General features: G+C 36.0%; 1 protein-coding gene across 2 annotated transcripts in view; it reads left to right on the forward strand.

Annotated features, from left to right (window-relative positions):
• Positions 1-12,146, forward strand: part of LOC114149946 (collagen alpha-1(I) chain) — a 90,139-nt gene that overhangs the window by 15,625 nt on the left and 62,368 nt on the right. Inside the window, exons 2-5 of one of the 2 annotated variants that reach the window (XM_028026069.1) lie at positions 909-1,056; positions 2,283-2,441; positions 4,244-4,436; positions 6,514-6,654. In XM_028026069.1, the coding sequence (XP_027881870.1) occupies positions 909-1,056; positions 2,283-2,441; positions 4,244-4,436; positions 6,514-6,654 (641 nt within the window). The remainder of the gene's footprint in view (positions 1-908; positions 1,057-2,282; positions 2,442-4,243; positions 4,437-6,513; positions 6,655-12,146) is intronic. The other variant, XM_028026070.1, reaches the window with a different exon arrangement.

Below are 12,146 nucleotides of genomic sequence, written 5' to 3' on the forward strand. Positions count from 1 at the left end.
GCAGGAATCCAGCCGGCGGGGGCCGAGGTAGAACAACGCGCGGCGCTGTGACTAACAGGCTTTAAAACGCTCCGCGCCGCAGATTGTAGTCGCCCTTTCAGTGAGCCGTATGTTCATAGTGGGCTGTGGGTTTTGGTTAGCAGATGTTTTCAATTGCAGTGGCTCCCAAAGCGGGTAGCAAGAGCCCCATGAAAAATCCAATGAGTTCAGTAGTAAATTTACTTGAGTAACTTTTTTGGAGAAATGCACTTTGAGAGTATTTTGCTACGCTGTACTTTGAGTATTATGAAGTATTTCTACTCTTATTTGAGTAACATTTCTGGATTTTCTACCCACTGAATGAAAAACAAACATGTTTTAACCAAGAATTCACCAGACACAGGCACACACCGGCAGTTTTTGTTAACGTTTGTGAAAATTTTATATTGAAAGAAACTGATTAGGAAAAAATTTCTTTTGCCTGATTTTTTTATTTTTGTTACTTATCTGAATTATTGTCATTTTGGTCCTTAAAATCTCCACTTAACTTTATATTTTGGCCAGTCTGTTGATATAATTTTGAAATATTAAATGATTGACTATTTTATCTCTTACTCAGTATTTGAGTAGACTTTTTATACCAAAGACTTTTTCACTCTTACTGGAGTAATTTTGTGGATGGCTACTTTTTACTTGAGTGAAAATATTTGAAAGTATCACTACTCTTACTTTAGTACAACTTTTGGGACATATTTTGGTCTGATGATGTAATTTTTAAATATTAAATGGTTGATGTTTTGATCAGTTATTCAGTAATTAACAAAACTGAGGAAACTTTTTACCAAATACTTTTACTTGAGTAATCATATTATTAAGTATTGGTGCTGATATTGAGATGTCCATGTCTTTCTCTGTCTGTCTCCCTCCAGAAGAGCTGAATATTCTGCAGGAGCTTTCTCTGCAGGTATCAGATCGCAGTAACTCCTCCCTGACTGTAGAGGGCGCCAGCTGTCCGGTAATCAGAGTAGGACAGTACGCCACCTTAACGCTCCCCATGCAACAGATTTTCAGCGACAGGTTTGTTTATCACGATTTAAATATTCACGCAAAGACTCGCAAATATGTTTGAATCTCTTTATGATTTGTAGACTTTTGTTACATTTCAGTAAACGTGGATTATTAGGATTTTTAGAACGACGTTTTGCTGCCGTTACAGCAATGCTAATGTCAACACCGTACACTGGATGTTCTGAGGTTATTAACCGCTTGCAAACAGCTGAAATCCGCAAATATGCATCTAAAAACGTTATAGCTACATATTTAAATAGTTTAAACAAATATATATACAATATATATCAAATATGCCCTAATACACATTAATACGCTCGGTGGAAACCATATTAGCGCTACAGCAGAAGCTAATATGGACGGACTTCCTTATTTCCGCTCTTACAGCCAATCAGCGCCAAGGAAAAATTAATGGTTCTCCTTGATTGGCTGCTTTGCAAACCATAGCCAATAGGATAAGTAGAATTGTGTCCATGTATTTCGGCCTTACACACTACATGTTTTCGAGAGCATTAAATTTTTCGGAAAAGTCAGCGAATAGGTGATTGATTGATTGATTTTTTTGTAAATAATTTGGAGCTGCGTTCAGAAAAATCCACGTATTATAAACTGAGAATATAAGTAAATTTTTGTTTAAGCTTGTTCAGATTAGAAAATTCTAATAAAAAATGTATTCTCCTATTCATTCAGATCTAGACTTTGACTAGGCCATTGAACCATAACTTAATAATATGATGGGTAATTGATTCAATTGTAGCTCTGTTTTTATGTTTCATGTTGTTTTTCTCCATAGGACTGTCCTGTATTTAGTTTCACATCAAATTGTGAAGTAAATGAGTAGTTACACTGCAAAAACAAAATATCTTACCAAATATTTTTTTGTCTAGTTTCTAGTGCAAATATCTTAGTTCATTTGGAATAAAACAAAACTAACCTACAAGTAACTATTCAACAAGATTTAGGAGATAGTTTTACATCAATAATTCCTTAAAAATAAAAATACTATTTCCTCTTCGCAGATTGTTTTTACTTAAAATATGAGAAAATGTTTCTTTATAAGTAAAATAATCTGCCAGTGGAACAAGTACTTTGTTCCACGATTAAAAGTAGGCTAAATAAAAATGAACACCATATTTTGAATTTAAAAATTTGAAAATCTGTCCATTAAATGACATTTGTTATGTTTCTCTGCTTGTTGTGTTTTTTGTTTTCGTTCTCATTCATGCTGCCTCCAGGTTTTCAGATGAGTTCAGTTTACTGGTGCAGCTTCGTAGTCGGCAGAGGGACGAACAGAGCGTGTTCACCATGCTCAGCCCAGACAGCCACATCACGCTGCAGGTCCGGATCAGCGCCTACGCCATCATTTTCATCGGGACTCAACAGCGCCACTACGAGTGAGTATTCATGATGAGGCTTTCACAGGCTTCCTTTCAGAGCAGATTTTAAACTTCAGGGGCAGAATGGATTTAATACTGTTTTTACAAGAAGAGAATTAGGACCACAAAAAAAATCTGACTTTAAAATTTTGACTTTTTCACAGAATTTTGACTCTTTTTCTCAGAATTCAAACTTTTTCTCAGAATTTTGACTTTTTTTCCCCAGAACTTTGACTTTTTTCTCATAATTATGACTTTTTCTCAGAAATAATTTTTCCCAAGAATTCATTTGTCCTCAGAAATTTGACTTTTGTTTTTTGGAATTCCAAAAAAAAAAAATTCTGCAGAATTTTGAAAACATTTTTAACTTTTGGGGCTCAGAAATTGCTAAAAAAAAAACAACAACAAAAAAGCATTTTTAAACACAAAATATTTGAGATTACTCTCAGGATTTGAGTTTTTTTTCTACCAAATTTGTATCTTTGGAAATCAGAAATTTACAAGATTTTTCTAGAAAATTTCAGAGATTTTTGACTGAAATTTCCTCTCTCTCATATACCAATGTATATAATTATCTTATAATTCTTTATGTAATAAAATATTTGTAATATCAAACAACTTAATAGCTAATTTGTGTCCTCAGCAGAACTAACTGCAGTTTTTTTGTAACTATTTGGTTAAATCATGAAGCAAACCTTCCAACATTCAAGTCAGATAGCAGAAAATAACATTTTTCATGCTGGGTCCTGCATCCTCCTCACTGTGTGCAAACGTGCACCCAGGTGGTGAGGAGCCTGCAGCAGGGAGTCGGTTTGCACCCTGTGCTTTTGTTTGAAGGCGACTCCATTTGGTGAAAAGATTTGTTGAAGCGTCTGGACTTGTTCCTTCATTTTTCAGGAAACACAAACATGGAAAGAACAGATCATAAACAGGCAATAGAAAAAACAATGTGTGAAAGTCATAAAGACATTCTGTACTGGCATAACCAATAAGTTTGATTATTGTCAGAGAGAAAGTAGTGAGTATTTATAATTAGTTTTCACATTAAATGGGATCCTGAGCAGAATTTAATTTGGGAACCTTCAAACTGAATAAATCTCATTTTACATTGGCTTCATTTTAACCCTGTCTGAACATCTGAAAAATAAAAATACGTTAAACAAAATGTAAAATATGACATGCTATTTTACTGTGCAGTCAAAATTAATTTAATAAAATGTTTTTTTTAAACATGTTTGAAAATGTCTTTATTGTTTTTTAAGTTATTACTGATAAATAAGAGGAGGAAAACGACCAAACAAAATGCTTTTTCTCTTTTTGCTTATGCTGTTTTCTTAAGTTTACATCTATAAACCAAACATTTGTCTTTAGTTTAGCTCCTGGTCGCCCCCTGCTGGTGTGGAGGTTCTATGCAGATTCTTAGTTTGCTTCTTCATATGGTTGTAAATCTGTGTTGTAGTTTTAATTATTGATTAATAATTGTTGGTCAGAATAATTATTGATTAATTATTCTGACCGTCTTTGGTCAGAATTTGGCGTTTTCATAATTAGCTGCAAATACTGCGCAAAGGTTTTGGTTTATTTGTATATTTCTTAGAAGAGCAGCAGGACTTTAGTGTATTTTTTACGTATTGTTTAGCAGTTGGAAAGTTTTTATTTGGAGTTTTGCAGCTTTTTTATAGCAAAACTTGAGAGACAAGAAACAGAATTTCCACACATTCAGTGGAAATCCGACGTTAACATAAACTGAAGGGGAAAAACGAACTTTTTCTTTATGACTTTAACACAAGCTGCGTCATGCTGAAATGGTTCTGTTGCAGGTTCCCCGTCAGTGGGCTCTGCGATGGAGACTGGCATCGCGTTGCCTTCAGTGTCTCCAGGAATCAGCTGCAGCTGTTTGTGGATTGCTCGCTGCTGGAGAGCGTGGACTGGGTCAACCACAGCCTGGACATCGGTTCTGATGGACTCCTCATGGTTGGAGGCGTCCTGGAGAGTTTTGAAACTCCGTTTGAAGTAAGCTGCTTTCTGAGGTGGGAGTGAATATTAACTCAATGAAATATGACAACAAAATAAGAGACCTTTAAGGCAAACTTCAGCTTTTTCTATCCGGAAAGGAGTTTTAGTATGTTTCCTTCTTATGTAAGATCCTGGTGAAGATTAGGGAGGAAAAAAATCTGACATTTTCTTTTCTAATATTTTAGATTTTCTTCTTTCTTTGAATTTTAAATTTTGTAGCAGAATTCTGACTTTTTTCCTCAAAATGTAGACTTTTTTTCTTAAAATCTTGACTTTTTTTTGGCAAATTCTGACTTTTGTGTCAGAATTCTGATTTTTGTTTGTCAAAATTCTGACTTTTTTTAGAATTCTGATGTTTGTTCATAGAATTTTGACTTTTTTACTCAGAATTTTTACCCTGTTTACTCAGAAAAGACTTAGTGACTCAATAAATGTTCTATGGATGATTTAATTAAAACTTTATTGAATAAATCCTGAATAAATGTAAACAGATTCATTTTTAACTTAGTTCAGAATGTGTTGGCGGTGAAATACAAACATGAATGAGTTCAGGTTCAGCCTGAGCTGAACTTTGACCTCGTTCTTAAGTGTGAACTTGCATGACTTTTTTCTTTCTCTTCCCTCTGGTCTTAAAACCAGATGCACCCCTGACATGTTCCTCTGACTCTCAACATTTAAAAACATGTTTCAAACTTTAAGTATCTGACTTGATTTGAAAACAAGTCTTAAATGTTAGTTTTCTTCTGCTAAATTATGCAGAACCTGGAGTATTTGAGGTCAATATGTGTGAAGTCTTGATGAAGTCTGAGGAGGCAGACACTCAGATCTTTCTCTGTTTAGAGAAGAAAGCGTGTTGAACGTTATTTCAGCCATGTTTTTCTGACCCGCCCTGTTCTACATCCTGATTCTTACAGACCTGCGGTTTGTTTCCATGAATTCCCAGAAACCACAACTTTCAATGCTTTCATCGAAAAACGAACATTGACTGTTTGGGGGATTTTTGCAATTTAGCTTTACAAATATTTCTTCATGCACCTTGTAATAAAACCTCATTTGGGCTCATTGTTTTCCTAACAGGATGATTTCTTTTAAAGTTCATAAAGCATGTTAAGCAGCTTTGCTTTCTGGGTATCCAGTTTCTACAACATGAGCTGCAGCCGGAGGGTTGGAGCGGCAGCGGTGACTGTCATAAATGCATCTGGATCTGTTCAGAGCATCAAATAAAATGGATTCTGCGTGTCCCAACAACCCTAAAGTGACTTGTTTGTATTAAGCGAAGTGATATCTGAATTTTTAACAGAAGTCTGAGTTTAACCCTCTGAAATAAAAAAAATCTGAATTCTGAGAAAAAGTCCAAATTTTGAAAAAAGTATAAATTTTAATAAGTAATAAATTTTTTTGATAAAAAAAGTAAAAACTTTGACCAAAAGTCTAAATTCTAAAAAAAAAAAAAAAAGTCTAAATTCTAAGAAAATTCTAAATTCTAACTAGAATTTAGATTTTGGCAGAAAAGTAAATTATGACCAAAAAAAAGTCAAAACTTTGACCACAAGTCAAATCTAAATTTTGAGAATAAATTCTATATTCTGGGGGTGGGAGAAAAATAAAGAATTCTGAGAAATAAGTGAGAAATCTGAGCTTAAAGTTGGTCCTAATCCTCTTCCTTAGACACTGCAAAAACACAAAACCTTACCAACTGTTTTTGGTCTAATTTCTACTGTAAATATCTAGTTCCACTGGCACATTATCTCACGGGGAAATATTTTTGTTATAAGTGAAATAATCTGCCTCGTTACCTAGCAACCTCAGGGGAGTTCCGGCGATCACCTAGCAACCCAAGCATGGACTAAACAAAATATGTTGCATTTTATTTTTTTGCACAAATTAAATTCTTAGATAATGAGATTTTATTTCTGGTTATTATTTTCTTTATGACATGGCAAAAATATCTTTTGTCTTATTTCAAGTAAACAAGATTATTTGCAGTAGAAACTAGATAAAAATTCTTGGTAGTAATTTTAGTTTTTCTTTCCTCTGATGATTTTTGTTGCGTCTTTCCGCCTCCCTCCTGCAGGGGGAGCTGCGTCAGCTGTCCTTCCTGTTGGACGACCCTGATGGCGCCCAGCAGCACTGCAGCCACCACCCGCCCCGCTGCGGCCGCTCCGCTGCCAAACCTCCTCGCTCCCCGCGTACCAACGTCGCCCTGGAGGTAACGGTACAAAAATACAATAGATGAAATAAAAGAAATCTTGTTTCACAACTTGTAATAATTCTTGATGCGCTCTGAAGCGGCTCTGGCTTGTAATCGGGATGTTTCAGGTGAAACCTGATGTCTCCCTCAGGGCAGAAACCTGTTGAGTCTCTAATATAAACGTTTGAAAGGATTTTCTGCGGATTTAATCAGAAAACTGTTCCGACTCCTGCGGTTTAGATCCAGTCTGGTGCATTCAGTGTGTTTTCGCTCAGCAGCTGGGCTTTCAACGCTGCTTCTATGGTTTTACATTTAGAAATCGTCACCGTTTTTTCCCACACAGAATATGAGGTGGATAGTAACTAGTTATAATTACATGAGTAACTTTTTGAGGAAAAAAGTACTTTTATGAGTAGATTCACTGCTATGTTATGACGGAGAATTAGGGTCCTGCTTAGAAAAAGTAAAAAAATAAAATTACGAGAACAAACGTGTACAAGAATAAAGTTGTAACATTCAAATTTAATAATCAGTTACCTAATACGTAAGTAGCATTCTTGGGTAATTTTGTGGACAAAAATAAGTTGAAGTAGTCCCACTATTACTTGAGTAAATATTTTTACTACTCTACCCACCTCTGTATGTTGGTGACCTCAAATGACCTTGATGACCTTGTTCTGCTGGAACTGGACTGTAAGGAGGACCCAGAACCGGTCCAGTTGGTTTTATTTGATGGTAAATTAATAACAAAACACTTAACTTTTGTAGCAGCCGTTTAATAGCGGGAAAACGTGCTGGAGTTTTGCTGGGGTTGCTAGGTGACAGGCGGACCTCTTGTTGGGTTGCCAGGTAATGGGTGGAACTCTGCTGGGGTTGCTAGGTAACGGGTGGAACTCTGCTGGGGTTGCCAGGTAACGGGTGGAACTCTGCTGGGGTTGCCAGGTAACGGGTGGAACTCTGCTGGGGTTGCTAGGTAACGGGTGGAACTCTGCTGGGGTTGCTAGGTAACGGGTGGAACTCTGCTGGGGTTGCCAGGTAACGGGTGGAACTCTGCTGGGGTTGCTAGGTAACGGGTGGAACTCTGCTGGGGTTGCTAGGTAACGGGTGGAACTCTGCTGGGGTTGCTAGGTAACGGGTGGAACTCTACTGGGGTTGCTAGGTAACGGGCGGGATGTGACTCAACAGAAAAACGGCTCACTTTTCAGACATCAACAAACATCAACTTACTGCCAGAAAACAAGTGTTTCTTTTATAATTTCTTTTTAAACGTTTGGTCTGTTTTTAGAAGCAGTCGAGACCCAAATGGGATCACAGAAGAAAAAAAACGTAAAAAATGTGAATTTTGGATAATAAGTTAATTTGTAAAAGCTGGCCTTTAAATTCCCGGTTGATGGCAGTTTGGTTGTCTGGTTTCGTCGTGTGCTGACAGGCTGGTGATTAGAAACAGCTGTGGACCGGCTGGCATCTTCAGCTCTACACCAACACACAGTCTGGATTAATGTGGGTTTATGTGCAGCAGAATTATGGCACATGTCTCAAATTAGTGACGTAAAAGTTGGATAAAATGCAACATGACCTTTCAGACTCCTAACACTTTGAAAACTATCAGATAATGCAGGCAAAATCTACAATACATTAAAAATTTTTACAATTATTACTTGTTTATACGTATTACTGTAGTTCTAATAATAATATTAATAATTATATCAGTAACAACAGCAATAGTAATAATAGTTAAAATAGTTATGTAAATTAAATAATTATAATAGAATAATAATAATAAAAATAAAAATACTAAAGAAGAAATAATAAAAAATAATGTTAAATTAATGAAAAATAAAAATAATTGTAAAGAAAAACTAATAGTTGAACAAATTAAGAAAATACAATAAGAAAATACTGAAAGTAATAAAGAGAAAAATGACAGAAGAAAATAGCAAAAAGACAAACTAAAAGTAAAGGAAAAATAATGATAAATTGTTCAAGCAAATAAGAGAAAAATTTTGAAAATCAAATAAAAAATAAAAATTAATAAATAGAACTAATAGTAAAAACACTCAAAATAAAAGATAACAGTAAATACAAAATAAAAAAATAGAAAAAAATAATTAAATAAAACAAATAGTAAAAAATGATAAAAAATAATAATACAAATCTAACAGTAATAACAATATTTAATCATATCAATAAATCCTCAAAACCCCAAACTGATAAGGATTAAGTTGGTAATGGAAACTGTTGAGGCAGCAGGATGAATTTTAAATAAATTTATAAGATTTAATAAGTTGAACATTTTAAAGACAATGGTCTCTCTGTCCTGTTGAGACCTCAGCCTGTGTTAATGCTGAGGATGAAGAATTTGATCAGATCTGTCGAGAACAAACCTTTCATAAATCACACATGGTTTTGTTTTGCACACTGCAGCCAAATCTCTTAAACCAAACTAAATATAGCTGATAAAATGACTTCACTTTCAGAGGGAATCAGGTTTCCAGACTCACCACATGTTTGACAAAGTTATAGACCAATACTTAGAAACAAAAGACAAGCAAAGCTGGTTTGAATTTACATCTTTATGCTTGTTAAAAAGCGCCTGGATAATTGGTAGATATTGGTTTCTCTTTGCAACATGGCGGCATTGGCGTCTGTTTCTGGGGTTCCCAAAGTGATCATCCCAAACCAACTACTAGTTGCATAAAATGTCTTTGTAATCCAAAATAAAAGCTTGTTTTCCTCAAACTTCACCAATTTGTCAGCGAGCTCCATTGTGTAAACGCACTTGATCCGTAAAGCTTTAAATGTGTCAGTTTGAGTGCACACATGCCTGTGGGCATCCGGTTCCCTCTTCCTTATTCCTTCACAACCAAATGTTGTTGCTTTGTGTCTCCAGGGAGGTTCCTGTTGGCAAACCCGGCCTTCAAATGTCAAGAGGAGGCCAAATTAGAGAGGAAGAGCTAAAAACATCTATCATTAAGTGTTGAGGGTTTGTCATTGAGGCTTTGCATGAAAAATTTAAAAAATTCCCTCATTTTCAGCCGCTAAGATGATTTAAAGTGGACAAATTATGCAATTGTAGAATCGTGCAGCTCAGGGTGGCAGCATGACGCAGTAGCTCTGTACTTTCATTGAAATTTTGTCTCTTTTTAAAACTTTCGCTCCTGTCTTTTTGGAGGAAAATAGCTTTTTTTTGTTTTGGGAAAACCGATCCTTCTTGTTTTGGATTCTGTGAAATTGGACTGAGTTTTGGCAAAATCCAAAATCATCTCCAGACGTTCCACAGTGATTATGCTTAGAAGGATTCCTCATAAAATCAGGAAAATTATGGACAACCCTGACCATCCACTTCATGAGACTGAGTATCTTCAGTCAGAGGCTTTTTCATATTCACTGTCATACAGACTGCTACAAGCAATCTGTCCTGCAAACAGCCATTACTATCTACAATACCACTTTGAAGAATCTGAATTAATGGCCTGCAATAACATTTAATTTCTCTTTTGGATCAATAAAGTATTTTTGAATGTGAAATTTACATTTTTATCTTTTAATTTTTTTCTTCTGCTGCTCGTAAAAACAGCCCAAGCTCTTATTAAAAAACACCTGGCCGTTTTTTAGTGTCTGGAAAACGGGCAGATTCCAAAACCTTCTGATTGTTGAGTCACACCACGCCGTTACCTAGCAGCCCCAGTCTAGCCCAGCCCCGTTACCTAGCAACCCGAGTGGAGTTCGGGTGTATTTGGCCAGCTGGTTTTACTGGTCTATGCACTATGCAATGGCTGCTGGAAAACACAAGTGTTTTCTTGTTGACTTACCATCCAGAAACCACTTGCTGCATTCTTGTTGGTTGCGCAGGAGGTGCCAATTCTGCTTTTCGGATATGTACTGTTGTATAATTGTGCATCTGTTTGCAGCCATTTTTATGTTGAAATGGGAGCGTCGCCAGAAGCAGATTATTTGGATCTAAAGTAACAAGACACCCTAAAACAGCTAAAATCTCATTATCTAAGAACGATTTTGTGCAATAAATGTAATGAACATGTTTTGTATAAACCATGTATCTATCCTCGCAGAATAGTTCACCTTTAAGTTCAAGTTTGTGTATGTGTTATCAAATTTAAATCACTTTATCTTTATAAACATGAGAAATATTTATGCTAATAAACCAGCTCTGTAAAATGGTTTTCTGTTGCGTTTTGATTGATGGCTTCTTCTTCCTGAGCGGCATTTCAGTCCACATTACAGCAGGTTTTACTGTGGATAATGACGTTCTCCTACCAGTTTCAGCCAGAATCTTCTTAAGATGTTTTGCTTTTGTTTTTGTGTTGAGTTGCACCTTTCATTTCAAGACCTGCTTATATGTTTTCAAATCTTTAAAATTCGTACATTCCCATGATGTTTATGCTTCTGTATAATTGTCTGGAGATAAATGTGGCTTCTTTTGACATCTGGAAATGTTCCCCAAATATGGACCAGACCTTTTTTTTCTTTTTACCTCCTGCTGTAATGTTTGGCATCACAGTTTGGGTTATAAACATATAGACCCGTTGCAGAGTGACATCACATGCACATTTTCCCGCTGTTTTCTTACACGAGAACCGAAAGCTATTCGATAACAATGACTAGCTTCGGTTTTAGGTGTTAAGTTTTCAGAATAATGTGCTAAATTTGAAATTTACACCTGATGAATAGGAAAAGGAACGCAGTGCTTTGATGCTGATTGTCAGCACTACAAATAAATAACAAGGTCAGGCTAGCTATGCTAGCTTGACTATGACACACTTAACATGTAGATGTGATGTGGAATTCGGTGTGTTTTGGTTCAGTTAAAAAATAACCAAATGCGACCTCAACACAAACTCTGACAGATCATCAGTAGAGCAGGTGTTTAAATTAGTTAATCAACCACCACTGTGTTAGCTTAGCTAATAGCAGCAGTAGCTAATCAACCATAGCGATCATTTATTAATTGTCACAAAGTAAATATCAAGCCTGAAAACATAAAACTGTAATGGACTGAATGTTCTGTTCTTTGTGTGGGAAATGTTTGAGTGTTTTTTTTTGTGTGTGTGTTGATTCCTGAAACGTAAAGTGGCGTTGTTGTCGGTTGTTGTCTGCGTGTAGCGAAGCCTTCGCTAAGTTAGCCAACTTAACTTAGAGAGCAAGAAAAGAAGTGTTTTTGAGTTTATTTTTAACGTTTTTTCTGCATTATTTCTCCCTTTGCTGTGACGCGCTGAGCTGAATTAATAATTCCTACATCTTCAGGTTTCATTTAGTTGACGGAGTTGTTTTACCGCAGCAGCGCGGCTACAGACAGCAGGTAAAAGAATCGGCATTTTGGCCTCCAGCGTTGAGCGCATGCGTGAAATTTCTGGATGTAAACGATAACATGCGACGGGTTCACAGCATAAATGTAAACAGTTGCTCCACATTGGGGTTTTGGGTGTTTATGCTTTAAAGAGGAACCACATTATTCCCAGCTACATATTCACAAATCAGAAGATGTCGCTTAATAAAAG

The sequence above is a fragment of the Xiphophorus couchianus genome, chromosome 8, assembly GCF_001444195.1.
Source record: "Xiphophorus couchianus chromosome 8, X_couchianus-1.0, whole genome shotgun sequence".
NCBI lineage: Eukaryota > Metazoa > Chordata > Actinopteri > Cyprinodontiformes > Poeciliidae > Xiphophorus > Xiphophorus couchianus.